Raw genomic sequence first — 24,443 nt, 5'->3', positions numbered from 1 at the left:
TCCTCCCTCTCCCACTGTTGGAGTTTTGGTTGTGAACTTATCACTCCAACAAGTTAACCAAAGAGTAGTCGTCTATAGCCACAAGTAAGAATGACATCACAGAAATAAACCGTGAAATACTGTATAATCTCATGATCTGTATTTAAACGAAAGTGTAAGTGATTGAAAGGGAAAGTGGGTCTTGTGCTATGTCGTGTTATTCTCTTCGAGGAGATTAAGGCCAGTTATTTTAATTGGGGGGTGGGGTGGAGGGAGTTGGCCGTCTGTTTGGGACCCATCTGGACTAGTGGGATGGCGCAACTTTACACGACATAGTTAACGGTCAACGGCGAGCTCACCTTCACGTCTGAGAAGAACATCTTCAGCATGTTGGAGCTGGGGTAGCGTGTGTAGAAGAACATCAGTTTGGCCTTCTTCAGATGGTTTGGAGAAAGACCCTCTTGGATTTGGAAATTCGGAAGTCAAGGATAATAAATATTTAGTCATCACATACAGACATGTATAGTAAACCCAACTTAAACTCATGCAATAATAAACTTTCTAACAAAATCAGCATCTTAAGTAATGTATTTTATATCAACCACAAGTCTACCCAGGCGAACAGCATAAAGATATCCTTAACAATTTCCTTTTTCCAATGACTTCATATTAACACCTAAAAGAGTCAATGTAGCATCACTAGTCAATAAACGTCTGCTTATCCCAATAAAAAAGCTATTTATATGGAGGTGGCATTGCCCTCTAGATTGGTAAACAGAGGGCAGCTGAGGGGCGTCCCAGGAGAGACCGTGGCTAACCAGAGCCATCTACCCATTACAATTAGCCCCCCAACCCCCAGCCCTCCACCCTGAGCCTCCTGGCACGGCCCCCGCTCTGCCAGTTAGGCCGGCTTTAGCCACATCTGCGCTCCAGACTGGCCCAGCCATTTCCTCTGCAAATTAACGGCTTTATAATTTATCAAAAATGAAGATGCATGTGGGGCTAAATCAATGGGCCCCCACAAGGTCAATTAAGACCCCCCTCTATAAAGCATGGTACGGATGTGGCAGATCACGTTCGCTGAGGTACCACAACCTGAGTTCATTACATATTAACGCTACCTGCTGGTACAATTTGTACTTTACGTTAAGAGACAGCATGATGTCGTTCAAGATAAAAAATGTACCGCTTGTGGTATTTGCGATGTTTAGCTTCTGTAATAATAGCGCGTATGCAGATTGACATGGTTCTTGTGCCAAGAGAGGAGGAGAGGAGGAGAACCCTAGGTGACCTCCATTAGGCTGATAGGGAAGACCAAAAGAGCATTACTCTCCTTTCTGCCATCTGTCATAATGCATACAGCAAATAACAGCAGTGTATGACAGAGGGAGAGATAGAAAGAGAGAGTCAAGCTGTCTTTTTCACAACAAGTCGGATTTTTCAAGGGCCTCGACGCTCATTTAAAAGCCCAGGCAGTGTGGTTGTTGTCAAAAGTGCATCTTTGTGAAATGAAGTAAATAAATTGGCTGGAGAGGGCTGCGCTTTCATCTGTAAAAAGGACCTGTAAACACCTTTATAGAATTATTTACTTCGTAATGCTCCATTTAATGGAGAACGTTGCAGCGGAGAAGTCTTAGCTGAATTGCTTCGGCAAATCTGCGGTTGCCGGTGTGCAATCTCTTCTTAGTATTTACACAGCGCTGATCGTATCGGTCTATTCTACCTTCTATCTGCTCTGTTAACAACATTCATAAATCCCAGGTATCTCATTACTCCGTGCCATTAACATTCAAGTCATTCACTTTTAAAGAAAACAAACATTCTCAGATCTTGCGGACAATACGTGATGACTCACGAACGCACGCTTCCTACAAGTAAACCCTGCTTCCTAGAAAAAATACAGCCGTTCCTAGGATACGTAAATATGCGAAATGACAAAATAGGCCGTGTAAACACTGGCCCCACGGTGTAAAACAAGCCGGTCCGCAGTCAACGTCAATGAAGGCCGTAATGCAAACATGAATATGAAGTATTTCAGGGGAGGAGAAAATGGGGCAGCTGTGGTTTATAGCCAAATGAGAAACTACATAAACAACAGCGCCATAGACGCAGTGCATCATCTGGCTTTTTTAGGTTTGGTTTTGTATGAAGCGAGTTGCATGTAAGGGAGACAATAACTACTGAAATGTGATCCAGCAGCCAGGTGTAAGGAGATAAAGGAGGAAAAAGGACATAGGGATGATAAATCCATAAATTAATGCTAGACATCTGTTCAGCAATATGAAAGATTAGAGCAACAAATGTGCTACAGCTTCTTGTTAAGAAAAAAACAAGTGCGTATATATTTAAAAAGAAAATCGTTTGATAATCTTAAAAAAAAAAGATACAGAATTTGAGTTTTGTATTACAGACAGCGAAAGTGCGTTCGTAGTCTTCCATTTGGCATGCGAGTTTGTAAAGTGATCTTCATAAAGCGGGTTTTTTCTTTTCGCTTGGTTTTTAATTGATGAAACCTGAATCGATGTGCAATAGCTGCTTCAGCACTTGAGCATGGAGTTGGCGCAACCCTGAACCTCTGTCCTCGTCTACTATATTAGACATGCAAACTGGTTTCACCTGCCGCCCACCCCCACCCCATTCTTACAACAACCCTGTGCCAGAGCTGTTCGGTCTCTCTATATGCAAATGATGGGGGAAACAGAACAAGGCTATTTTTCTTGAGATGCAAAGAGAGCACGTGACAAGGAAGATCATTCTGCCCATGGCTGAAGATAATTGGCTGCTTGTTTCTTCTAGAATTTGAATAGAAATTCATATTTGATTAAACACCCTATTTTGCAAATATTGAGATGTTGTTGTTCAGGTCTCAACTGTGCAGGTGCACAAGAATACTTACAGAAATAATAGGCGCTTTCAAAAGCTCGACTGAAGAGTGCGTACTTAACATTTAAGTAAATTAGGATTATTTCACTAAAAGGGTGGATATAGAAATGGCATTGGCATATTTGTTTTTTTAGTATATGATGTTCATTTTGACTTTCGAATCTTATCAGACATCTAGCAGCTATGTGGCATAAGGTTGAAAAGATGAAAGAGAAGAAAAGCAGCTCTCTTCAAACACCTGTTCGCACCAGAAAAACAGGCTACAAAACCTAGTACAGACAACAGTACCTTCACCTACAGAAAACTGGTTATGGCCGTAAGAAATAAGCTTTGTTGTTTCTCAGGTAGCACATTATGTAAATTAAAAAGAAATATAGGGGGACGCTTGTTTTTAATTATAAAAAGTCATCCTGCAGTAATACCCTTTAGCTGACACTGAATAAGACAAATCCTCCTTAACTAGACACTCCTCGACTGAGGGATCTTTCACCATAACAAATATTTTACCACAACTTTCTAAGGCCTCTAAGCAAAGGATCCCACTTGTCCTTTTACTTCCCGCCTTTGAAATATGATTTGCTTTGAGCATTTATGTACAAAGTCTTGCATGCGCTGTGATGAAAGAGGATGTTTTATTGTGCGTCTCCCCTGTGATAGTGTGAGAACAGAGAAGATGGGAGGTATCTTAGCCACGGCGGGGCCTTTTTAGCACTTCTCCATTAAAAGCCACCAATGGCTGAGTTCTTTTTAATCTTGGGACTACCAGAAGTAAGCAGGTTTATTAAAGGAGATTCGTGAAATGAAGTTTCATGGCATTCAAGCATTATAAACGATATTTAATCTCGCTAGAACTGTTTAAAAACTGAAAAGAAGAAGCACATGCATGAGTGTATTGTTATCGAAACAACTTTCGTAAAAGGATATTGTACTTCCTGAATATGGAGAGATATCAGACATGTCCTGAAGGTCTCCACACTCTGACTTAATGAGGGACAAAGACAGGCCTTCATTTCCCGGGTGCGTTGGTGAGATGGAACGATGGTGGCTGAGGTGGTTGGACGTCATCTTGGTCCGTAGGCTTGTGCTCTCTCTGGACAGATCCAGAGACTCGGGAGAAGACCTGTCCTTTCCTGGGTAATGCCCTGTTGGGGGACCTAAGGGGCTCTGGAATGGGTAGCCCATTAGAGGAAGGGGAAAGGGATGGCGGAAGGAGGGAGGACTAAAGCCCATTGTGGAAGATAAAGGAGAGGGGTGCAGTGAGGGATGATGGTGACCCCCAGGTGTGGGCAGAGACCCAGTCTGATCTGAGGAGCTCTTTCTCACCACTAAAGGCAGGGCCTCAGTTTGGTCATTTGAATTAGGCATCTGCATACTAGCAAAAGTGTCCAGTGGATTAGGAATGATGACATCTCCGAAGCATTGCAAGCGCTGGTTAGCAGTATGGAAGTTTGGGTTTTCTCCATTGACTGCGAAACGGTCAGGGGGCATTTGCAGGGGTGGGAAAACCTGAGGAACTGGGCGTGGAGGCTTAGCAAAGACCTTTACCACTGTGTCCACCACCTGGGACATTGCCGTGTTGAGCTCTTGCTTGAGCGTCTCGGCTAAATGTTTACCCTCTGCGTGCATGGAGGTTGGTCCTTGGCTCTTTCCACGCGACCCGTCGCGCTTGGGTTTGTCCCTCTCCGTCATTATGGTCTGCTCGCGAATAAGCGCTCGTGCTCGATCCAAGAAGTGGCCCGGATCGATGTCGGACATCTCGTTGTCGGAGCGATCTGGTACGGAGTCGTGGGCTCGATTGTCCATTCCGTCAGAACGCATGCTGTCTTCGGAGACGTTCCCATCTTCGTCGTTCTCGGAGTCGGTGCTGTCGTAAATCTGGTAGAATTTCTCCTGCAGTTGCCGAAGCTGTTTCTGCATGTCTTCGAGTTGGAGTTTCAGTTGTCGGCGTTCCTCGTGTTTCAGCTCTTTGCGGGCAGACACCAGCTGCTGGAAACTCTGTTGCTGCTGCTGTGGCAGCTTCTGTTTGCGCTTGTTCTCCCGATAGTTCTCACGAGGACTGGGGGGCTGGGCCATCCCCTCTCGCTCGTTATCGCCCGCACGAAGCGTGACGCTGGGAGAGTGGCTCATCCCGCGGATGATGTTCTCCACCCGGGCTCGTTTGGCCCTGAGATGCTCATCTGTTAGCCTCTCCATTTCAAATTGGGTCATGGAGGGCCTGTTGAACGGCGAAAGGCACTCCTGGGGGCTACCCCGCGAGGAGTTGCTGCAAGCATCTTCCTGCTGGATCTCCGAACCGGTACTCGACAGGCCACTCCCCTGGAAATTAGGCTCACTGCCACCGTTTTTGGTCAAATTATTTTTCAGAAGCTGAGAGATGATGGTCGCCCCTGGAAAGGGCATCATAGAGTCTTCGTAAGAGTTCGCCCTCTTCAGTAGTTTGCGGAGTACGTTGGACTTCTCGCTGTCTGCGTGTTGCACCACTGAACACTCGACATCATGCTCGGAACCGTGGGGATTCATGGCACTAAAAAAGCTTGATTTTTCTCGGGTAAAAACCACTGATGCTGGCCCAACAGTCCTCTTCACTCCTATGTCAACTCTTCTTCTCTTGGTTTGTCTGTTTAAGAGGGCTGTGCTGTCATGATCAGGCATCACTGGGACTGTTATTGTGCCATCTTTGAAAGCCTGTCAGCTGGACACAGCTCGAGAACCCTGGGAACCTAGCCAAAAAAAAAAGGAACTGATGAATAATATTCTTTATATATAGATATATACACACATACATTTTTGTGCCCAATCTTAAATACAATTTTAAACAGCCTAATGCCTTTGAGAACTACACACAGTGTCCTAAATAAGTTAAGGGAGAGTTATAAATCAATTCATTTCAAATTTTAAATATAAAGAATATATCCTAAATGGGGCATAAACAAAATAAAGTCATAATTCAGTCTGTGTATAACTGCATGCCAAAATTTAAGGTAAAAATGCAAACTAAATCCAATGGAAGTAAAAACTTAAAAATCACACAGCTATGTTTAGCCAGACATATCTTCCCACATTGTGCTCACACAGACAACTTGCAGTCTTTGTTCACTTAGTAACTTTGGTGGTGAACTTGACCAACGGCAGAGAAATAAACATTCACCTTTAGTTATACAGTTAAAACGCGATATAATAACACAACAACAATAAAATATATTTTTGCACCAAAAATATGTTTATGCTAGAATGAGTTCAAAGCTAAAACCTTTTTGTGGACAACACGGAGTGTGTATTAAAAACTAACTGCACATTTTTACAAGTTTGCTAACGGGTGATTTAGGGGTAAACATAATTTACTTATCCATCATTAGCTATCGCTTATATCGGATGAAACAGTATTTAATTTAGAATAATAAATAAATAAATAAATAAATAAAAATTAAACACGTACTTTGTTCAGAATGAATTTTACCCACTTCAAAAACAGTAACGCACTAAACATGACCACAGTACACTCACTATTTTGCTAAATAGATATCAAAAGAGAACAACGCGACTAGCCCATCAAAACGAAAAAATACAAAAGTATAGAGAAAATAAATACAAGTACAAGTATTTACAAGATAAAATAATAACAAGTAATATAGTAGTCATCACACTGAGCAGTAAGGCCACATGACAACTGATCTTTTGCAAATATTTAGACCATTTGTAAAATGATGTTGCATACATCAAATATGGCATATAACTTAATTTAGTTATCAAAACGTACATATTAACACAGTTAACATTTAAGAAACATATGGAAAGCTACAGTTTATACCGACCCTGAATAGATAAGTTGAGACAACAAGGACACAAAATCATTTCATTTAAAGGGTCTTTGACCGTATCCAGCCAACGCGTCTTACGCGCACCTCTACTTTCCTAAAATTTAAACTGTGTTCAACTTAACACCAAAAGTTGGTATGGAAAGAAAGTTAAGCTTATCCAAGTTCTTCGCCTAGAAATTGATGTGAACAAAAGATAAACACACATTTTAAATAGCCCAGAACATCTGGGTGGTCAACAACAAGTTACATTTTTAAAGCGCTTTTATTAGAGAAACCGAGATATGCATTGCCTCAAACGTAAATGACACAAAAACTTTGACACTATCTTAAACATACTTCACAAAAATAGATCCGTCGGCAATTTTGTCCTAAAACATATGACTTCATTTTACTGCGTAAACCATTGTGGGAAAGCAAGGCTTTAATGTGCCTGGCTTTAACATCATAAAACGATGATGAAGTAACGCGTCAGTGGCTGGGCTGTCAGTAAAAAGTAAGGGCTCGGTATATAAGCCAATGATAAATTCAGCAAGCGAATCTATGCAAATGGCAAGAAAATTAGTCAGTGGCATAAAACAACAGATTATGAACAAAAAGCAAATAAATCTAATAGAGATACAAAAAAAAATGTAAAACCCGAAAATAAATACCTTACAGTTACGGAGAATTAACGCCAAGTTCAGAAAACAGCGTAAACGTTTCACGATGCGTCCCCAAAGTCTCCAAGCGGCATTATAAGAGCGCACCTATACTAACTTTACGATCAGTTTGAGAAAAAACAACCAATGTAATTCCTCCAAAAAGACACGAATTTATAAAGTTAGAATTAACATCTGCTTAAAAGTAGAAACGGAGCAGCACGAAAGATAAAGCGATGCATCACATCAAAAGTCATCTGTAATGAACAAAACTCAGCGCATATGGAGCTACGTGAGCACAAGGTTACTTACTCTGAAGATGAGAGGGAATAGCGCTTCTTCACGACAGTGTAACAGAGAGAATAGAGAGGCTTGCTCGCCCCGTGATGAATATTGTAATTTCTCAGGACAAGCGAGAGCGAAGAGAGCGAGACAGAGCAAGAGCTCGTGTGCGCCGCTCCTCTCCCTAGATGAAAACTGTATGTCTCAGCGTACGCGGCCAGGAGGAGGCTGAGAGCGCGCGCTCGCTCACACCAACAAGATTCACTTTAAGACGCGGCTGAAGGAAGCAGGAAGACGGCGCGTCATAATCGCTGTGATGTAACGCTCGCACCTACCAATAAGAGCACTCCGCTGGATTTACAGGAATACAAAACAAGTGAAGTTGCGCGCGGCGTGCTTGAAGACTCCGCTCGAGCGAAAAGCGAGTGATACGGAAACCTTTCGTGGCATCAGAAAAGATGTGGGATGTCTGTAAGGATACGCGTTTTTTTAAACGATATGTGTTCTCTGTGTGGATTTTGTTTATTCCTGTTATTCTATATATCGTGTACAAAAGCACCGAAGAGTTCGCTGTCATTTGATATTGTTGTTTGTGCTGATTGAGATATAAACATTTATTGCCTGTCTAGCAGCTCAGCGTGATGCGTTTGAAATATAACTCATATCCAAGTGCACCGTTTTAAAGTTAATTACTAACTTTGCAATGCACTTGGTCTTTTTTCCTATAGAATTAAATCCAACAAATTTGTAATAACTTGAGGAGCCTAGTGAACCTACTTTTAAAATGTACTATATTATTTTATCATATAAGCCACAACGCTCACGATATATTTCATCACCATGTTAAATACTAAAAGACAACTTACAACATTCATCAAGTGTGGTATGCGGGGTCCCAAGAAATGACCGCAGCCTCGACCTCGTGCGTGTTAAAATCTGGGTTCGTGAAAATAGTTTCGCATGCCAAGGTTGTTGGGTTTGATACTTAAGACCTTGCTCGTACTTTTAGATCCCTCCTCCTAGGAAACAGGCGACGACGCAGCCAACTGTTAATGAAGAAATATACTGAAGCGTTGACGTTCTTACTAATTTGACTTGCTTATTTGAATACAATTCGATAGACTTCTGTATTGTTTCTTGCGGAGACAAACTCTAAAATCATTAGTTTTCTATTGTAAAATTATGCCATATATATCAAAAGTGTAAAATGCATTACCAGTAATTCATATGAATTTATAAAATATAACATCAAACGATATAGGGTAATGTTTTATGGCATTGATATTTTAAATACAAATGTCTATCCTGTAAAGTTTGTATAAGTGTAACAAAGACATTATTGCACAAAAATAATAATACATTATGTTAAGACGTGTAAAATATATTATATAGGCTATATATACTTTTTCATAGATTTGAAATAAAGATCCACGTTATACAAGAACGAAAGAAAAAAGAAATACATATTTATGTCATTTAAACACATTATTTTGTAAGCCATTAGCCAATCAAATGTTAAATTCCCACCGTCCTATCAGGTACCTTTCATGTAGGCGGATTTCTCAAAGCCTTAACCTACTTTTCATATAGTCGCTATGTCTGGTTGTTAACATTCAAAAATAATAAACAAAGCACCCATCACAACATTACTTATTTGTGCTATAAATTTAAAGTCCCCCCTTTGCATTTTGAGGCTTAAACTTGCTGCTTTTGGTGTTATAGGATGTGTCTCTGCAGTTTCGTGAGTAATGATTAAAATACCTATATATTAATTTAAAAGAAATCGTTTTATAATATTAAAAACGATACACAAGCAACACCAGGCGTTTATTCCTTGTAATATTCCAGAAAATCCCGCAATTGCAAAATCCTTCTATGCACATCATTCCAAAGCATGTTTGGACTGTATGTGCAAATGAAAATGCGCAGCTGTTTAACTTATTAATGAGATTAATAGTAAGAGTGTTGATAAAACGTGTTTGTTAAATTTTGATAGAACAATGTTCAAACAAATTCAAAAGCTTTGTCAAATTATGTATTATTTTTAATAAAATGTATTTTTATTATTATTATTAATTTTGCATTTTAAATTTCAACGATATTCATATTTTTAATAATATGTATCCCTCGAGATTGTTACCTGAGTGCGACTATTTTCTTCCGTGTTTTACGACAATGTTCCTCTCTTAAAACCCTGCAAGCTTTGGCTGATTGATATATTTTTTATTTGATAAAAAACTTTCTTCAAGTTTAGAATAGGCTTCCCTTTCACAGCAACAGCCTTTTTCTTTTCCTTAATCGAGGACAAAAGGAAAGGCGTGTTTTTCAGTCAGTTTCCATGTCGCAAGCAAATGTTATTGTGGGTGAATAAATGACTGGGAAGGCAGGATTTTGTCGCAATGAATTTCTTTTCCAAAACAGGTGTTCCAACTTTTTGGTTACGTGAGCATCTTTCCCAAAGGCATGCTCGGAGTGCGAGCTTAGTGGAAAAATACATGACAACATTAGAGCAATAGTGTTTGGAGAAGGAAAACGCCTCTTAGGTGTAGAGGAAACCTGTTTATTAACACTGCCACCTCTGATCTGTTCTTCACCTTTTTTGGACACTCAGATTCACTCAATTTCTTAGACTCGCTTGTGTTTCAGTGACACACTTAAATATTATACTGAATAATACAAAGTCTTGATTTGATTTTTGCTTTTATAATTTAGCACTTGCTATTGGTGCATTAAAAACTGGAGGCGGAAAAGAAAGGCAACGCATTTACAATGAGACCGCAAATATGTAATTCTATCTATCTCACACACCGATTCACGATGCCGACTTATTCAAAAGGAAAAGTGTTCACCTGTTCTACCAGTCTATTTTTTCCACACAACATACCAGGATTTTGAGCAATGAAGAAATAAAAGATAATCGACACGTGTTAATAATTTAAATCTATATTATGAGCGCGTATTGTGTTGTATTAGAAGAGACATGAGTTAAATTCCGATAGTAATGCAAGTTTACTTTGTTTCATAGTCGCTTGTTTTAACACTGCACTTACATCAGTTACACTAATCTGCACTATACATTTATTATGTATAGTAATTTTAATAGAGAATAAGAGTGTGAATAGTCAATATTACTATATAGGGTAAAACTGTTGGGTTTAATTTTTTTATTTATGTAAAACATTAAAGTAAGTTAAATATAGAAACAGTAGGGGCTTCACTTTTTAAAAATTAAAATCAATGACTTGCTACATACATAAGTGCAGTGGAAACACAGTTTTTATGACTTCAAATTGATCGATTTATTTACTTATTTTGTAGCACCATGGTTCTCTGTGGGTAGTTTTGTCTAAAGGTCATCTACCGTAAATACAGCTGACAAAGCGGTTCATTTCTATTCTATGTAACGTGTTTCACTAGCTATGTGTTTGGGATGTGCTTTTTCCAAATTGTGTCAGTCATCCATAGTAAGCTGCTGCAGTTTGCATAACTGACTGAGCGAGGCTTTGTATAACTTTAATCCATCCCGCGGTTAAAGCATACATTTATTCAAAGGACCAAAGTTGACGGCCCAAATAAATTAGCAATTCAGATGCAATATCAACAAACAAGGCCAAAAAAAACAGAGAAAGAACCAGGCTTCATATGTCACTACTGTGGATTACATACTTCCTGGGGACTGATGGTAAAGAGGGATCATGCGGATAGACTGCCAACAGATAAAAAATATCAAATGTGGTGTGGACGTTGATGTTGACCTGCTACCTGAACCCAAACCTTAACCTTTGTAGGAGAAACTGTTCTCAAAAAAACCCCCCCAGAGACCTTAAGTAGCTGTTGTGCATCCCATATTAGAGATTGTTTAGCCAAATCTATGCTGATATGGCAACCAAATTTGTTTCTTTGTCTCTAGTTGTAAAGTGCCCCATAATTTTACTCCTGTTCCATAATATTTCATCACGTCTCCGAGCAGAACAGATAATATCCTCCACCTTGCTAATCACGCTAAAATTGAAAGGCCATGTGAGGCTAAAAGAATAGAAAGGGGAGAGATGTAATAAGACTAGATTAGGGGTGGAGGCGCACAAGAATAGATAGAAAAAGGGGAATATTACTGCACTGTAGATGCTGTTGTGCACAAATTCAGTCAGCTTCCAGGGGCCATCAAGATTCAGGGAGTAGCTATTATTCTACACATTAGCGCGGGCTAGCTAAAAGCTCTTATGCTTGAAGGGGTCTTGGAGGTCTTCAGGAAAAAGGATGTGCCACTAAGAGTGGGCAGTGTTTAAGAGACCCCCGGTACTCGGCGAAAATGGGAGGCTCTCGATGTGACAATGTGTCATGCCGGATTCATTTACAATACTGTCGGAGCTGAGAATCAAATATGGTATTGGGACGTGGAAATGATGTTAGGACACGTAACCATTACCGTGATCCGGCCGTCGATTATACAGAAAAATAAGGAAAACAAAAAACGGTCTGATGAGTAGATGCGAGGTTACTAAATATAATGGATTTAGAAGATCTCAGGGGTTCAGAGTGTGGTCGGTTGGGAAGATAGCTGAGATAGTAAGTACAGATAGTGGTGAAAGTAAGTACAGAGTCAGTATAGGGCTCTTATGGCACAGATGAAGATTTTAAATAGTAAACTGATTGTGGTCGACAAATATACAACTACTACTTAAAATAGTTTTCCACATTAAAACATCTCGGAATTTTCCTGTTTTTGTTTTGTCTCAAGGCACTCAAAACAATTTAGCAAGACTTGTGAAATTATTCATTTATGCAACCTCCAAAAACAATCCGCCGATTGAACCGGTTGCTTATTCAACAGCGTGTTTATTCATTTCTCTGCGGTGATTTTACTGAAATTCACTGCAGAGGTCTTAAACTTAACACATAATTACACAATGGTGAGCCCTGCCTGTGATAAGCTTTTGAATGAATGAGTAGCCGCTGAGACTAAATTGCTCTCGCTCTCCCGCTCCCTCCTGACGCGTCTGGCCGTTAGGTCAGGGTTTGAGGCGAGTTGGCAGTGCGGAGAGAACCAGGCCTGGCCCCGTGCCTCAGTGCCTGCGGGACCCTACCCGGACCCGCATGGCCCCTCTGGCCTGCAGAATGAATAGGGGTCTTCAGACATCAGTGCACTGAACTGAAGCAGCCTTAACAGCAAACAATCCTATCTGCCTCCTCTCCACTCCAGCTCTCTCCTGCAACTTCGCCGAACGCATCCAGTTTGTCAGGGGGCTTATGTTTGTTTTTTCTTCCACTCCGTGAAGAAAAAAGACCGGAAAGCTGGAAATGGCCCTAAAATGCACTGAGGGGAGAGGGCCTTTTGAAAGGGTTGTTGCGTCACGGTGTAAGCCTTGATGAAATTGTCAGCTCATGCATGAGCTTGTGTCTGAATTAAATGAAGAAAAAAAACATGGTGCTATTTAATGGAATGTTTAAAAGAGCAAATTTGCTGATATAAAAGGAATATATAATATACAATTAAATCAATACATATATGTTTACAGGACAATCTATTTACCTTGTGTATAGAAAATGTGCAGAAATATGTGTGGTGATCGCACCTATACTTTATAAGAGGTATACAAGAGCTATTGCTCATTAGATTGTATTTAAATCTTGCCTGCTGGTTAAACAGTGCCCTTATAAGGAAAAATATATGTTGATATAGTGTTTGGAATAAGTCTAAAAATGCCAATGTGTGATAAATAATAAATGAAAAATTGTATGCAATAAAATTTACATGTGCATTATGACGTGATGATGTCACAATATATAACGTAAAAATAATTCTTCAAACATACAATTAGTCATTCGTCTATTTTTTAATCACATTGCTGAACACATAAATTACCGGGACAATCCTTAGGATTTTTTTCCCATAAAAACTGGGATAAGGGATTAATTCATACGTAGAAAAGTAGGCCAGTCATGGGCTCTAGAGCAGCACACTTAATGAAAATCAATTAGGATTATCCTTATTCTTCCCTCTATGAAATCACAATACACTTTGCGTCTTTCTTCCAGTGGGCATGTAAGAAAAAGCCTCAGGCTGTTTGGACAGTAACAAGCATATTCATTCAATATTTAATATAGCAAAAATATGTAATAATTACTAATTAGTGTTATGCTCACTCTAAATGAACAAAATTCGTCTTGAAGGAAGCCATGATACCTTAATGTACGCACACGCAATGGTTAACGTCTGATTTTGTTAATGCAACTACTATAGGTCTTTTTTCTGACAATACACTGTTTACTCAAGCGTTTATCTCTTTGATTAGGGCTGGAGATACATCAGGTACGACTATAAGCGACAATATTTTGCTTTTTAGAAATGCCTTAAAGGAGAAAGGTTGGAATATTAGAAAGGAATCCAATCATTGTTCTTGGAGTTAAACAATGATAAACCTGTATAAATAAGATGAATGAAATTGGTGTAGACGTTCATCACAATAGAGATCGCTAACACGCCTTACTGCATTCACAGTGAAAGCCAAAGTCGTATTTGCGTTCCTTTGAGATCACAGCTGTACAATGAAGTCATACTGACATCCAGACACATCAAAAGTGGCATCTTATTTCTAGCTGTAAAGGATATAATAAATGGATTTAGGTTTTAAAAGAACCTACTGATGGTTGTCATTCCCATGGCATTGTGTTTAGTGTTTTGGATCATTACAGAGATCTTTTTAAAATCTCCCATCGCTGATCGAAGGGAAAAGCTAGGCATGCATTTAACGGCGAGGTTTTCAGTCAGAACACGATGCATTTATTTGGGTCATTTTTTATGGCCTGGTAAATGGAGAGGGGTTTTTTGGCCACCCATCCGCCGTATTAAGCACCCCACCTGCTGATGATTACCCATAAACACTTCTTTCTGCTGAGATGTACCTGGCAATTAGTCTTTGAAATGCCCCATGCTTGATTTACCTTTACAGTACAGGTGAATGGTGATGCACTCGAAAAGCTCGACCTCTTGTAGTGCTTTCCGGTTTGTTTACAAGCTTTTTTTCGGTGGTGTAAAAACCATCCTTTAAAATCATTCTGCTAGATGATTTGCTTCTATACTGTAATTACAATATCAAACTGACATTTGAAAAAGAAAATGCACAGATGAACGTAAAAAGATATCAAATAAATGTATATACAGTAAATCTTTGCGATTATATTATTTTTAGCATCGGCATGAGGTCACTGACCATTGGTCTGGCATGTACACTGTCAGAAAAAAAGGTCAGAAATGGTCCCAAGATGTTGGCAGTGTATAGGGGAGAGGGGGGCACAACCTAACGCTGTTTGGTTTTGGCTTAATAGTTCAAAAAATATTTGCATTTGATTAATTATATTTTTACACAAGCAACACGCACATATCTGCTACAAATGAACATTTGAAGTTTGTTTCTAGTACTTACCATTTTTGGACAATTACACCAAACGTGACTGAAGTGCAAACGTTACAACTTACCACATAGGTGTGGTTAACTGCAGGGGGTTAGTTGTAACACTTGCTAAAATAAAGTTTGCAGGCAAATATTTCGAAACTGTTTTGTCTATATACTTGAAGTGGATATTTTTTATATATCTGTCTATAATAGACAGATATCCACACTATATTCATTCATCCAGCCCTTTTCTAACAATAGTTCTATTATAAATGGATACAAATGTCTAAATATGTGAGAAAAAGCAGCACAATTATGACAAAACATTTTTTATATGTGACCCAGTCTGTATTAACCATACTACAGTTTCAAAGTCAAATTCTGTGATAATGAGCATCAAAGTCTGATTTTAGCCATTCATTTCATTATGATTTCAATCTTTGACGTGACCTTATTCAATCAATATTAAACAAAAATAAATTTGACACGATTTTTGATAAGACATGCACATTTATTTTGTTGGCAGCCAGCAATCATTGGTGTGTAGCTTATTTAAAAACAACGGCAAGAATTACACTAACGTTAGCGAGTTTCATATCGTAAGTGCTGAGGGGTTAGTTGTAACCCCGCTGGGTCAAAATATATTCAAGCCCACCAAAAAAGTTGCTAAGAGCTGCAGACATATTTCAAAACGATGCTATGTTTTAGTCAACAAGAGACACTGATTAATATGACATAGCATTGGATTTGGTCTTACACACCCAACTTAGAAATCGAAAAAAAACACATGATGAAAAAATTTACTTACATGCCACCAAAACACTCGTTCATCAATAACTCTATAAAAATTATACATTTCCAATAATTTGCGGGAGATCGTCTTTTGGCAGCGTGAAAAAAATATCGGAAAAACAAAACGGTCAACCTTGTGCAACAATGTAAACAGTCCGTGTTACTGTACAACTAACCCCGCGTTAGTTTCTGCCCCGCGCACCCCTACATTTGGTACCAATATGTATCTTTGAGGAACTAATATTCACTCTTTGGTACCATTATGTACTTAAATTAACTCTTTAGGTGCACAGTGATAGCTAGGGACCATTTTTGACCAATAGTGTATATGCAAAAGTAGGGAATCATGTTGGCATGCACTCCTAAAAATATAGGTGCTACAAAAGGCTATTCAAAGCAATGCTATAAAATAATTTTTGGTTCCCCAAAGAACCATTCAAACTTTTTATAGTCAGGTATTGTGCATGCATGTGTGTGTATTTAAGGAATTTGTGCGTTAGTAGGCCTGACTGGTTCCAGTTTCACCTTTGCTGCTAGATACAAGAAAACCCTCATTATCAAACTGTAATAGAATGAACCTCTATTAGAAATTGAGGATGCATGCAAATTCAATTTCTTAGTGATCTATAAAGAGGACTAATAGATTTGCTCTAGAGAGGCACAGCTGGTACATGTTTACGTGTTTTTTTAGAAGGAGGTGATAATGGATGATCAAGAAAAAAGATAGAGAGAGATATTAAGCATGTGTTGTTCCTTATGTTAAGGTGATGTTTTGTTCTGCTTGTTACCAGTGTTTAACCATTTGACACACATCATATGAGAATTATGCATTATCCATGAGCGAAGCCTCTCCGAGGGGCTAATCGACTTTCTCAACCTGCTCCTTCTGGAGAAAAACAAACAACAGGTGCGTCTTTCATGTCACGTTCCGTCTGCCGGCATCGTATGCGTTTTAGTGGCCAAATTGTTGTTTTTGACGATTCTGTATAAATTCTTTTTCGTCCTCTTAAGTTTAAAACCTAACTGCTTGATCTCATTCAATATCCTCTTGGTCTATTTTCGTACACCTGATTCAGAGGCTTGTAGACATCAATTTAGCTCAGGTATAAAGACGACCCCACTCCTGAAGCCATAAAGCTGCATCCTTCGTTTAAGCTCTCAAAGACTTCCTAAAAGGAAAAAAGTGCCCATTTCTGCAATAAATCATCGTAATATGCGAGTGAAGGGCCGTGCGCACCTTGTCTGTATACCGCCGTGAAGCGTTAAGTAAACCATAACATCCTGCATAGAGGCAAGAGAGGTCACTTCCGTCTGTCTGAGCCCTTGAGCACGTGTCTAAACTCTGTCTTGAACGAGTCTGTCCACTTAGGCCATATCACGGAAGTTTTTTTAACTCCCACTTACTACTTCCTGTCTAAAGTGTTAAATAGAGGAAGTGGTCATTTAACAAAAAGATAAGGCTTCTCTTTCACTCTTTAATTTTGCGACTGCTTTGTCTGGTGCTGGTACCTGGGGATTAATTTTGGCTCGCAAAATAGTCCCCGCAGGCAAATCTTGTGTTTTTGGGAGAGAAAGTAAAGTGAAGACTCTTAATTAGTTTCCTATGATGCCTAATTGTGAGGGTACAGTTTTATTACCGCAAGCAGTATTTAACTTTAAACGTTTGCCGGGCCGGCACACTTTTTAATCATTTGGGTTAGCCTACGTTTTAAAATAAAATATACATTAAAAATATACATTAAAACAAAACAAAAATAGCTTTGACGTTAAACACACACCTGTGACATCACAATTTATTTTAATTAGGGATGCATCGATATATGGGCCTATAATCTGTATTGGCAAATAAAATAATTTTCCCCACTAAAGCACTCATTATAGTTGTGTGTTGATCCTGCTGCGTAGCCTTGACGCTGTAGGCTATGTGTTGGTTTTCATTCATACTTCTGCGTTGTCGTCGGCCTCGATGTGCAATTACACATGCAGATCGCTAGTAGGCAGTATCCACGCGTGTAGCCCACATTTGCAGTGCAATAGCCAAATAGGAAGTAGTTTGGCTATAGACTGTAAAAAAGATGGACGTAGTGTCCGTGACGTCACCCATAAGTTTCTGAAGATCGTTTTTGAAGCTTAAAATAGGCGGTGCCTGCCGTTGCCATCTTGGGTGCGCGTCACCGCGCATCACTCGCGGATATCCCAATATGGGTAAAAAGGCGGGACGTGGGTGAAGCTGAGGTGATTCGTTGCTGAAACCACACCCCCCCAGGTCGACACTAGTGACAGCAGTGGCTGTTCAACCATCATTCAAGTGGTAACGCCCTTAATTATGCAGAACTTTAAGGCTTAATATAATTTAAACGGATGAGTTACAAAAAAATTCACCCTCCTCACAGTTGTCATGAAGGGCAAACTTAGCAATATAGACCAAAAGCAATTTTTGTACCAAGCTGTAAACATATTGTTTTCTACTTTAAATTTGGCCATTTTAACATGGTGGTCTATGGGAATTTACTCCCTTTTGGAGCCAGCCTCTAGCTGCCAGTCAATGAATTGCAGTTTAAATCACTTCCGTATTGGCTTCATCAGAAAGATCGGAAGGTTGCCCCTCGAGTTTGGCCAGTACACCCACAAAAGAAGAAGAAGCTTTTTGTGTATGATTTAAGAAGATCAGCATTGATAAAGTTAAGACAGTGACTTTTGTTGCAGTTTAAATTTAATCACTCCTTAACTTGGCTTATCTTTATACTTACCGTCACAAGCTGAAATGCCTATGAAGAAATGCGACACATTTTTTAACCTGATGGGAGGGGTTATAGCGGACCAATTACAAAGCTTACAGACCACGTAAAACAGACGCGTTTGTTACATTTTGGGCAAGGTGCTCGTCAGGCTACGCACAGCCCACGCATAACCTACGCCATGGATCCTACGCGGACTATAAATGATGTTTAACGGATGTCGGCCGATTGTTTTAAACCATTCGATGATCAGGGCAGATTTTATTCTGCCAATGAAAAGGGGTGGAAAAACGCATCATGAAAAATGAAAGTTGAATCAACTTAAAATATTATGTCAGTTTGTAACACCTAAACAAAAGGGTCTTTTCAACTTAAATTTTTTCACTTTTACTTGAAAAGTTGAAAAAGCTTATATTTTAAAGTGTTACCAATTGAAGAATTTTTTTAAATTAGTTAAAATTAAAGGAAAACACCACCATTTTCAATAATTTACTATGTTCTTACCTCAACTTAGATGAATTAACACATACCCGTCTTTTTTCAAGGCGTGCGCTTTTGATCTTTGTGCAGCGCCTCGTGAATGTGTTGGCATTTGGCCTAGCCCCATTTGTTCCTATGGCTCCAAACAGGGATGCCACCAAACACTTCCATGTTTTCCCGTTTTAAAGACTGTTACATGAGTAGTTACACAAGTAAGTATGGTGGCACAAAATAAAACTTTTGTTTGGAGCCATGGGAATGAATGGGCTGGGCTAGATGCTAACAGATTTAAGAAGCGCTGTACAAAGATTAAAAGTGCACGTATTGAAAAAAGATAGGTGTGTATTAATTCATCCAAGTTGAGGTAAAAACATAGTAAAATATTAAAAACGGTGGTGTTTTCCTTTAAGTAATCGAATATCTGTACCTGCACTGAAATTTTGTATTGGTGGATCCCTTTTTGTAATGTGTAACATTGAAAATCTCTTAGGATAATGAACTATTTTTTTATTTACCTCGTGGAGAAATCATTCTGCTAATTAATAATAATAATAATACATTTTTTATTATTTTTTGCTTGTTGTGCCAAAAATCACTGTAATGACTATTGCTTTAATATGAGGCATCAACATTTGCAGAACATACATTGTAGTTGGAAAAAAAACTCAACAGAAAAAAAAACAGATTAATCTTTGTTTGCCAGAAAAACGGCATTCTTTAGCACCGAGCAGTTCAAACTTCCCAGAGATTGAGAATTATTTCACATTGTCCCCAAAGAGGAGATTTTCCCTTGATCCTTGACTATGGGTTGAGGACAGTCACTTACGTCTGAAGTTGTGACAAGCCATAATCCCTGGAGATCATATCTCATGAAATAGAACAGAGGAAGAGGAATCATTTTGGAGCATTGGCCCATCTGCCACAATCACCCCACTCCAAATAACCTGGCATCAGCATTCTCTTTCAGCTCACAAAGACACACGAGTGCCCGATATCTTGACCCACTTCATTGGTTTCGCCTCAATGAGGATGTCAGCTGAAAAATTGCTTGTTTGACTAAGGAGAGCACTTTTTTGTTTCATGCTTCTTTTTAAGATTCTGTTGGGAGGATGCAAGTCGAATCAACACAGGAAGGGAAGGATGTTACAGGGGATTATGTATGTGTGGCATAATGGTCCAGCTTACTCAAACAGACACCGGCTTCTTTGGGTTCGGTCAGTCGTGGTTAATGGGCATGACACCTAGTTTATTTTGGATGATGAGGTAATTTTGAGTGTTGGTTTAAGAAAAGAGCTGATAGATTGTGCAGCGATAATGTCTTTGTTCATGAATTTATGGGGAAGTGTTGGTCAGTAAACAGAAGGGGAGCATCTTGTATCATCCTATTATTGCAATTACAGCCATAGAATTTGTCATGAGATTTGAAAATAAAAGATTAAAGCATTTATTTTTTGTATATTCATATTATTTTAACCTTTTAGGATCATAGATTATATTAATGTAATTAAATTGATCATTTGCTTGACCTCACTAGCCTGACAAACAACATATTATAATAGTCATGCTTTGTTAAAATAAGTAAACATCTGTCACATCAGAATTATTAAATGACACAAGGGAGTGTTTGGTGCATGTGCATCACATTATCTATCTAAATGAAGCAATAAGCATGCATACATAATGATACTGTATTTGTCATTCATATTTTTTCAATGCTTGGGAGTTATGTATTAAAACATGTGCATGATAAGGTGAATTTAACAACTGATTACTTTATGAATATTCACTGTTAGACTTAACTGTAATTTCTACAGTTACTTACCACAAAATGCCCAGTAAAATACCATCATTTTCTTTTCCAGTTCATTACTGTAATATGCATTGCATTATGGGTATTAACATTTAATTTACAGTGATTTACTGTATTTGCGGTAGACTGCTGTAAAACAACAGCAGTAGTGCTACTGTAGTTGAATAAAACAGTGTTATAAAAGACACGTGCCAGTGAGTTACCGCATATATACAATAAAAAGTCCAACAGTGTTGAATGCTTGTACAATGGTGCAGATTTATAATTGTATTTATAAAAAATGTTCACTTACCAAAATAAAGATTATAAATCAAGGCAACTGTAATTATTTGTAATGTTTGAGATTTGAATCATTTAAACAAGACTTTATTTACAATATGTAAATCCAAAGTGTACATTACGTAAGGTAAGTTACCTGTTAAATGCTATTATCCAAATATTTACACCCATTTTTTAAAAAAAAATCTGTGTCAAGGATGCAAAGGATCTCTTGAGCACAAGCAAAACATTACTTCTCAGCTAAGTAAATCGATTGTGCCAAAAAGTGTCAATTAGCTTTAAAAGGCCCGAAATAGCCTACACAATGGTCCTCTTAATGTATGTGAACTACACTTACCAGATGTCCTTTTTGTTTCAAACAGCTGCCTTGTTTTATGTGAGATTGAACGCTTAGAGTGCTTTAGAGTATCTTTCTCAACCATTAGTCATGGCTAACTCATTAAAACAAATACTTGATTCTTCACCTTTAAACCCGTTCTTGTTAAAACAGATGAAATAATTGAGAAGATTCACCCATCCAGAAAGATCCAGCAGTGGGTGGAAGATACTAGTAGTGGCTATATCTGAGAATTAGTCGGATTGGTTCCTTTTTCGATTGTATCTAAAGGAGAAATACGGCTTGTAAACGCAACACACTGAACAATAAAAGCCAGTCATGGACAGCTTGATATTGTACCACTACATGTTTTGAAAGATTTTGCATGATCGCAGAGTGAACTGAAAGTGCCATGTTATCCCCATTTCTCTATTTTGCTCTATGAAAGTACTTAATAAATACAGTTTAAGGGTCAAGTGGGTAATTTGCGACCCTTCTACTGTATACATTAGACTGGTATGTACTTAGACAATAGAGATTTCCCACAGACTGATGCCGTGCCTTCTGCACACATCAGCGCCTCACAATATACACGCATAATGTTTTATTTTTTCATAAAACGATAATCACTCAAATCCTGATTTTCAATCCCTTGGCTCAAGCCGACAGTTTAAATAAAATCACTTCAATCCCAGGGGTAGGAGAAATGAAAAGGACAAGGATTAAAAATGGTCAGACCTCTTTCTTCTGGATTGGATCACGACCCTTCTGTGTGCGGAGCTTAGAGCAGACGGTGAGCTTTCACTTTTTTTATTTTGTGGAGCAGGAATGGGCTTACAGTATTTACTGAAGGACTGGGAGGAGTGTGTGCAACACGGGGCTCTAATTCCATGATCCCTCATCATTAGGGTTAATAGGAGACGGACCGCAGGAAGCAGGAGCACGGACATTTTGTCAGATGCTTTTGAATAGTTGAATGGGGTATCTAATATACAATAAAAAAATCTTTGCAATGAAAAACAAAAGAAGTGCTAATATGCACAAAACTCATATTAGAGAGCTATTTGTACTTATATTTGTATTTATTTTTAATCTAATGTTTTAATTACAATTAACAATAGTTGCACCTACTGTATAAAAGCAATTAATTTAGATATTTACCCACATACATTTTTATACACTGTTGTATTCTTTGGAAAACAAAGTGAATGTTTTCCTATTCTAAGCTGATCTTTAAACAACAGCTTTATTGTTTATTTGCTCCTTTATTGCAGATCAGTCTAATTAAAAACTTTATCCATAATCTCCAAGCCTCATTTGCATATCATATAAATAGCGCATTGTCTTTAAACACTGTCCTCATCGAGCCACAATACAAAACAACTAAGTCCTTAAGACACTCAACATAATTAAAGGTTAATTAAATGCACTGCATACTTTAATAAAAGGCAGCGTGATCTAGTTTACACATCAGACATAAGCGGACTCATTCAACGCACAATATATTTTGTAAACAATGTGCACATACCACAAGTCATTTTTATGTTATTATTTGTAGTAAAATTTACATTTACGCATTTGGTAGATGCTTTTATCCAAACCAACGTATAGTGCATTTAAGGTGTATACATTTCCTGTATGCGTTTTTTTTACACGATTCGAACCCGCAACCTTTGCTCTGCCTACGCGACTAAGCTACAGGAATATGCCTGTAATGCACACACTCCAAATGGATGTCCTTTATAAAAGCATGATTTGCACTCAAGAATGTCTAAGCACTGTCCTCTCTCATATTAGTACTGTAGCGGGATAGGACGGATTCGTGCGTGGGTGGGGGATCGCGATCTTTGAGACATCTGTCACAATTTGCAACTTGTATGCTTTTTTATAAGCTGCCGATTTCTTGCATGACCGCCCAAGAACTGAGATGTTAAAATATAGCCTACATTGCGCAGCCCCCCCATATGAGACGAGTAATCTTCCCCCATCCTCTCTGAGAACTTTATCACGGCTTTATGTTGTGGCGAAATCCCTTTCATCAGATCCGCAGATTATGGCATTATTCAATTTATAAATAATACAGGAAAACAATGAAAGAGAACGTAGATGTGCCCTGATCTAGGCATGAGTCTTGTGAAAATCCACCACAAGAGTCTCCCAGGGCTTCATTATGTAGGCCTTCTCATTCTGGTTTTTTAATGGTTTTAATGCAACAGGGCAACATTTTAGAAACATACTTAAATACTTAGCAGGGTAAGGTGTATATACAGTATCAAATGTATATATTAAAATCATATAGCATGTCTACTATCAGTTGAAATTGGAATAAACTGTCTATAAATGTAGAACCATAGAAATTTGACTTGTTCCTTGTTAGGGGTAAGGTATGTCATGGTAAAGGATACATTGCATTATTGGTAAATGCGTTAATTATTTTAAATAAAAATATTTCTCCATTAATCAGTCAGGATAAGCTATTTAACATTCCTGTGCTGAGACCACACTGCTGCCACACATTTACTATAATAAGCAAAATTTTTAACATACATACAATATAAAACATATTATTAAACTTGCTTTGACATAAAATTAATTTTACCTGCCAATGTCAATCAGAGGCAGGTGTATATGACACATCCTAATATCAGGGTTCCCACACCTTAGTTAACTTTAAATTCAAGGACCTTTCAAGGACTTTCCAGGTCCAATACCCTCAAATTCAAGGACTAAATGTGGGGACACATTTCAAGTGAGAGCAAGAAAGATACATTTTTACAGTTCCCTTTCTAGGGAACTCGCGTTGCGTCAATGCGGTGACACTTTGGGGACGCCTCTAAGGGTAAGTGCGTCTGAATGTGTAAATCAAATTCAACCAATGGTGAGGCTTAACGACAAAGACAGGGTGACGCGGGAGCTGGGAAGTACATCGCTATCTGAAATATTGCCAAAGACGGCGTTACAGGAACGCAGGAAGTATGGCAAGGGAGACGCAGCGCCTCGTTCCCAGTACAACAGTTAAATATTAACCCGAGAC

The 24,443-nt window shown here is 38.6% G+C and overlaps 1 protein-coding gene and 1 long non-coding RNA gene across 9 annotated transcripts in view; one reads left to right on the top strand and one right to left on the bottom strand.

Annotated features, from left to right (window-relative positions):
- prox1a (prospero homeobox 1a) overlaps nucleotides 1-24,443 on the bottom strand; it is a 136,317-nt gene that overhangs the window by 30,647 nt on the left and 81,227 nt on the right. For 2 of the 8 annotated variants that reach the window (XM_055173281.2, XM_055173282.2), the window contains exons 3-4: nucleotides 3,788-5,582; nucleotides 339-447 (exon numbers count right to left, since the gene is read on the bottom strand). In XM_055173281.2, coding sequence (XP_055029256.1) covers nucleotides 339-447; nucleotides 3,788-5,514 — 1,836 coding nt within the window. In that variant the 5' untranslated portion in view covers nucleotides 5,515-5,582. Of the gene's footprint in view, nucleotides 1-338; nucleotides 448-3,787; nucleotides 5,583-7,016; nucleotides 7,036-7,330; nucleotides 7,350-7,630; nucleotides 7,787-8,466; nucleotides 8,601-9,740; nucleotides 9,760-24,443 lie in introns of those variants that run through there. The other 6 variants (XM_055173285.2, XM_055173280.2, XM_055173279.2 and 3 more) reach the window with 6 other exon arrangements.
- On the top strand, nucleotides 7,824-21,788 carry LOC129418339 (uncharacterized). Its single transcript, XR_008636112.2, has 2 exons — nucleotides 7,824-8,071; nucleotides 20,100-21,788. It is a non-coding gene; the product is annotated as an uncharacterized lncRNA (long non-coding RNA).

The sequence above is a fragment of the Misgurnus anguillicaudatus genome, chromosome 7 (genome assembly GCF_027580225.2).
Source record: "Misgurnus anguillicaudatus chromosome 7, ASM2758022v2, whole genome shotgun sequence".
Taxonomy (NCBI): domain Eukaryota; kingdom Metazoa; phylum Chordata; class Actinopteri; order Cypriniformes; family Cobitidae; genus Misgurnus; species Misgurnus anguillicaudatus.
Note: the sequence above shows the minus strand (reverse complement) of the source record. Positions and strands in the feature narration are given on the sequence as shown.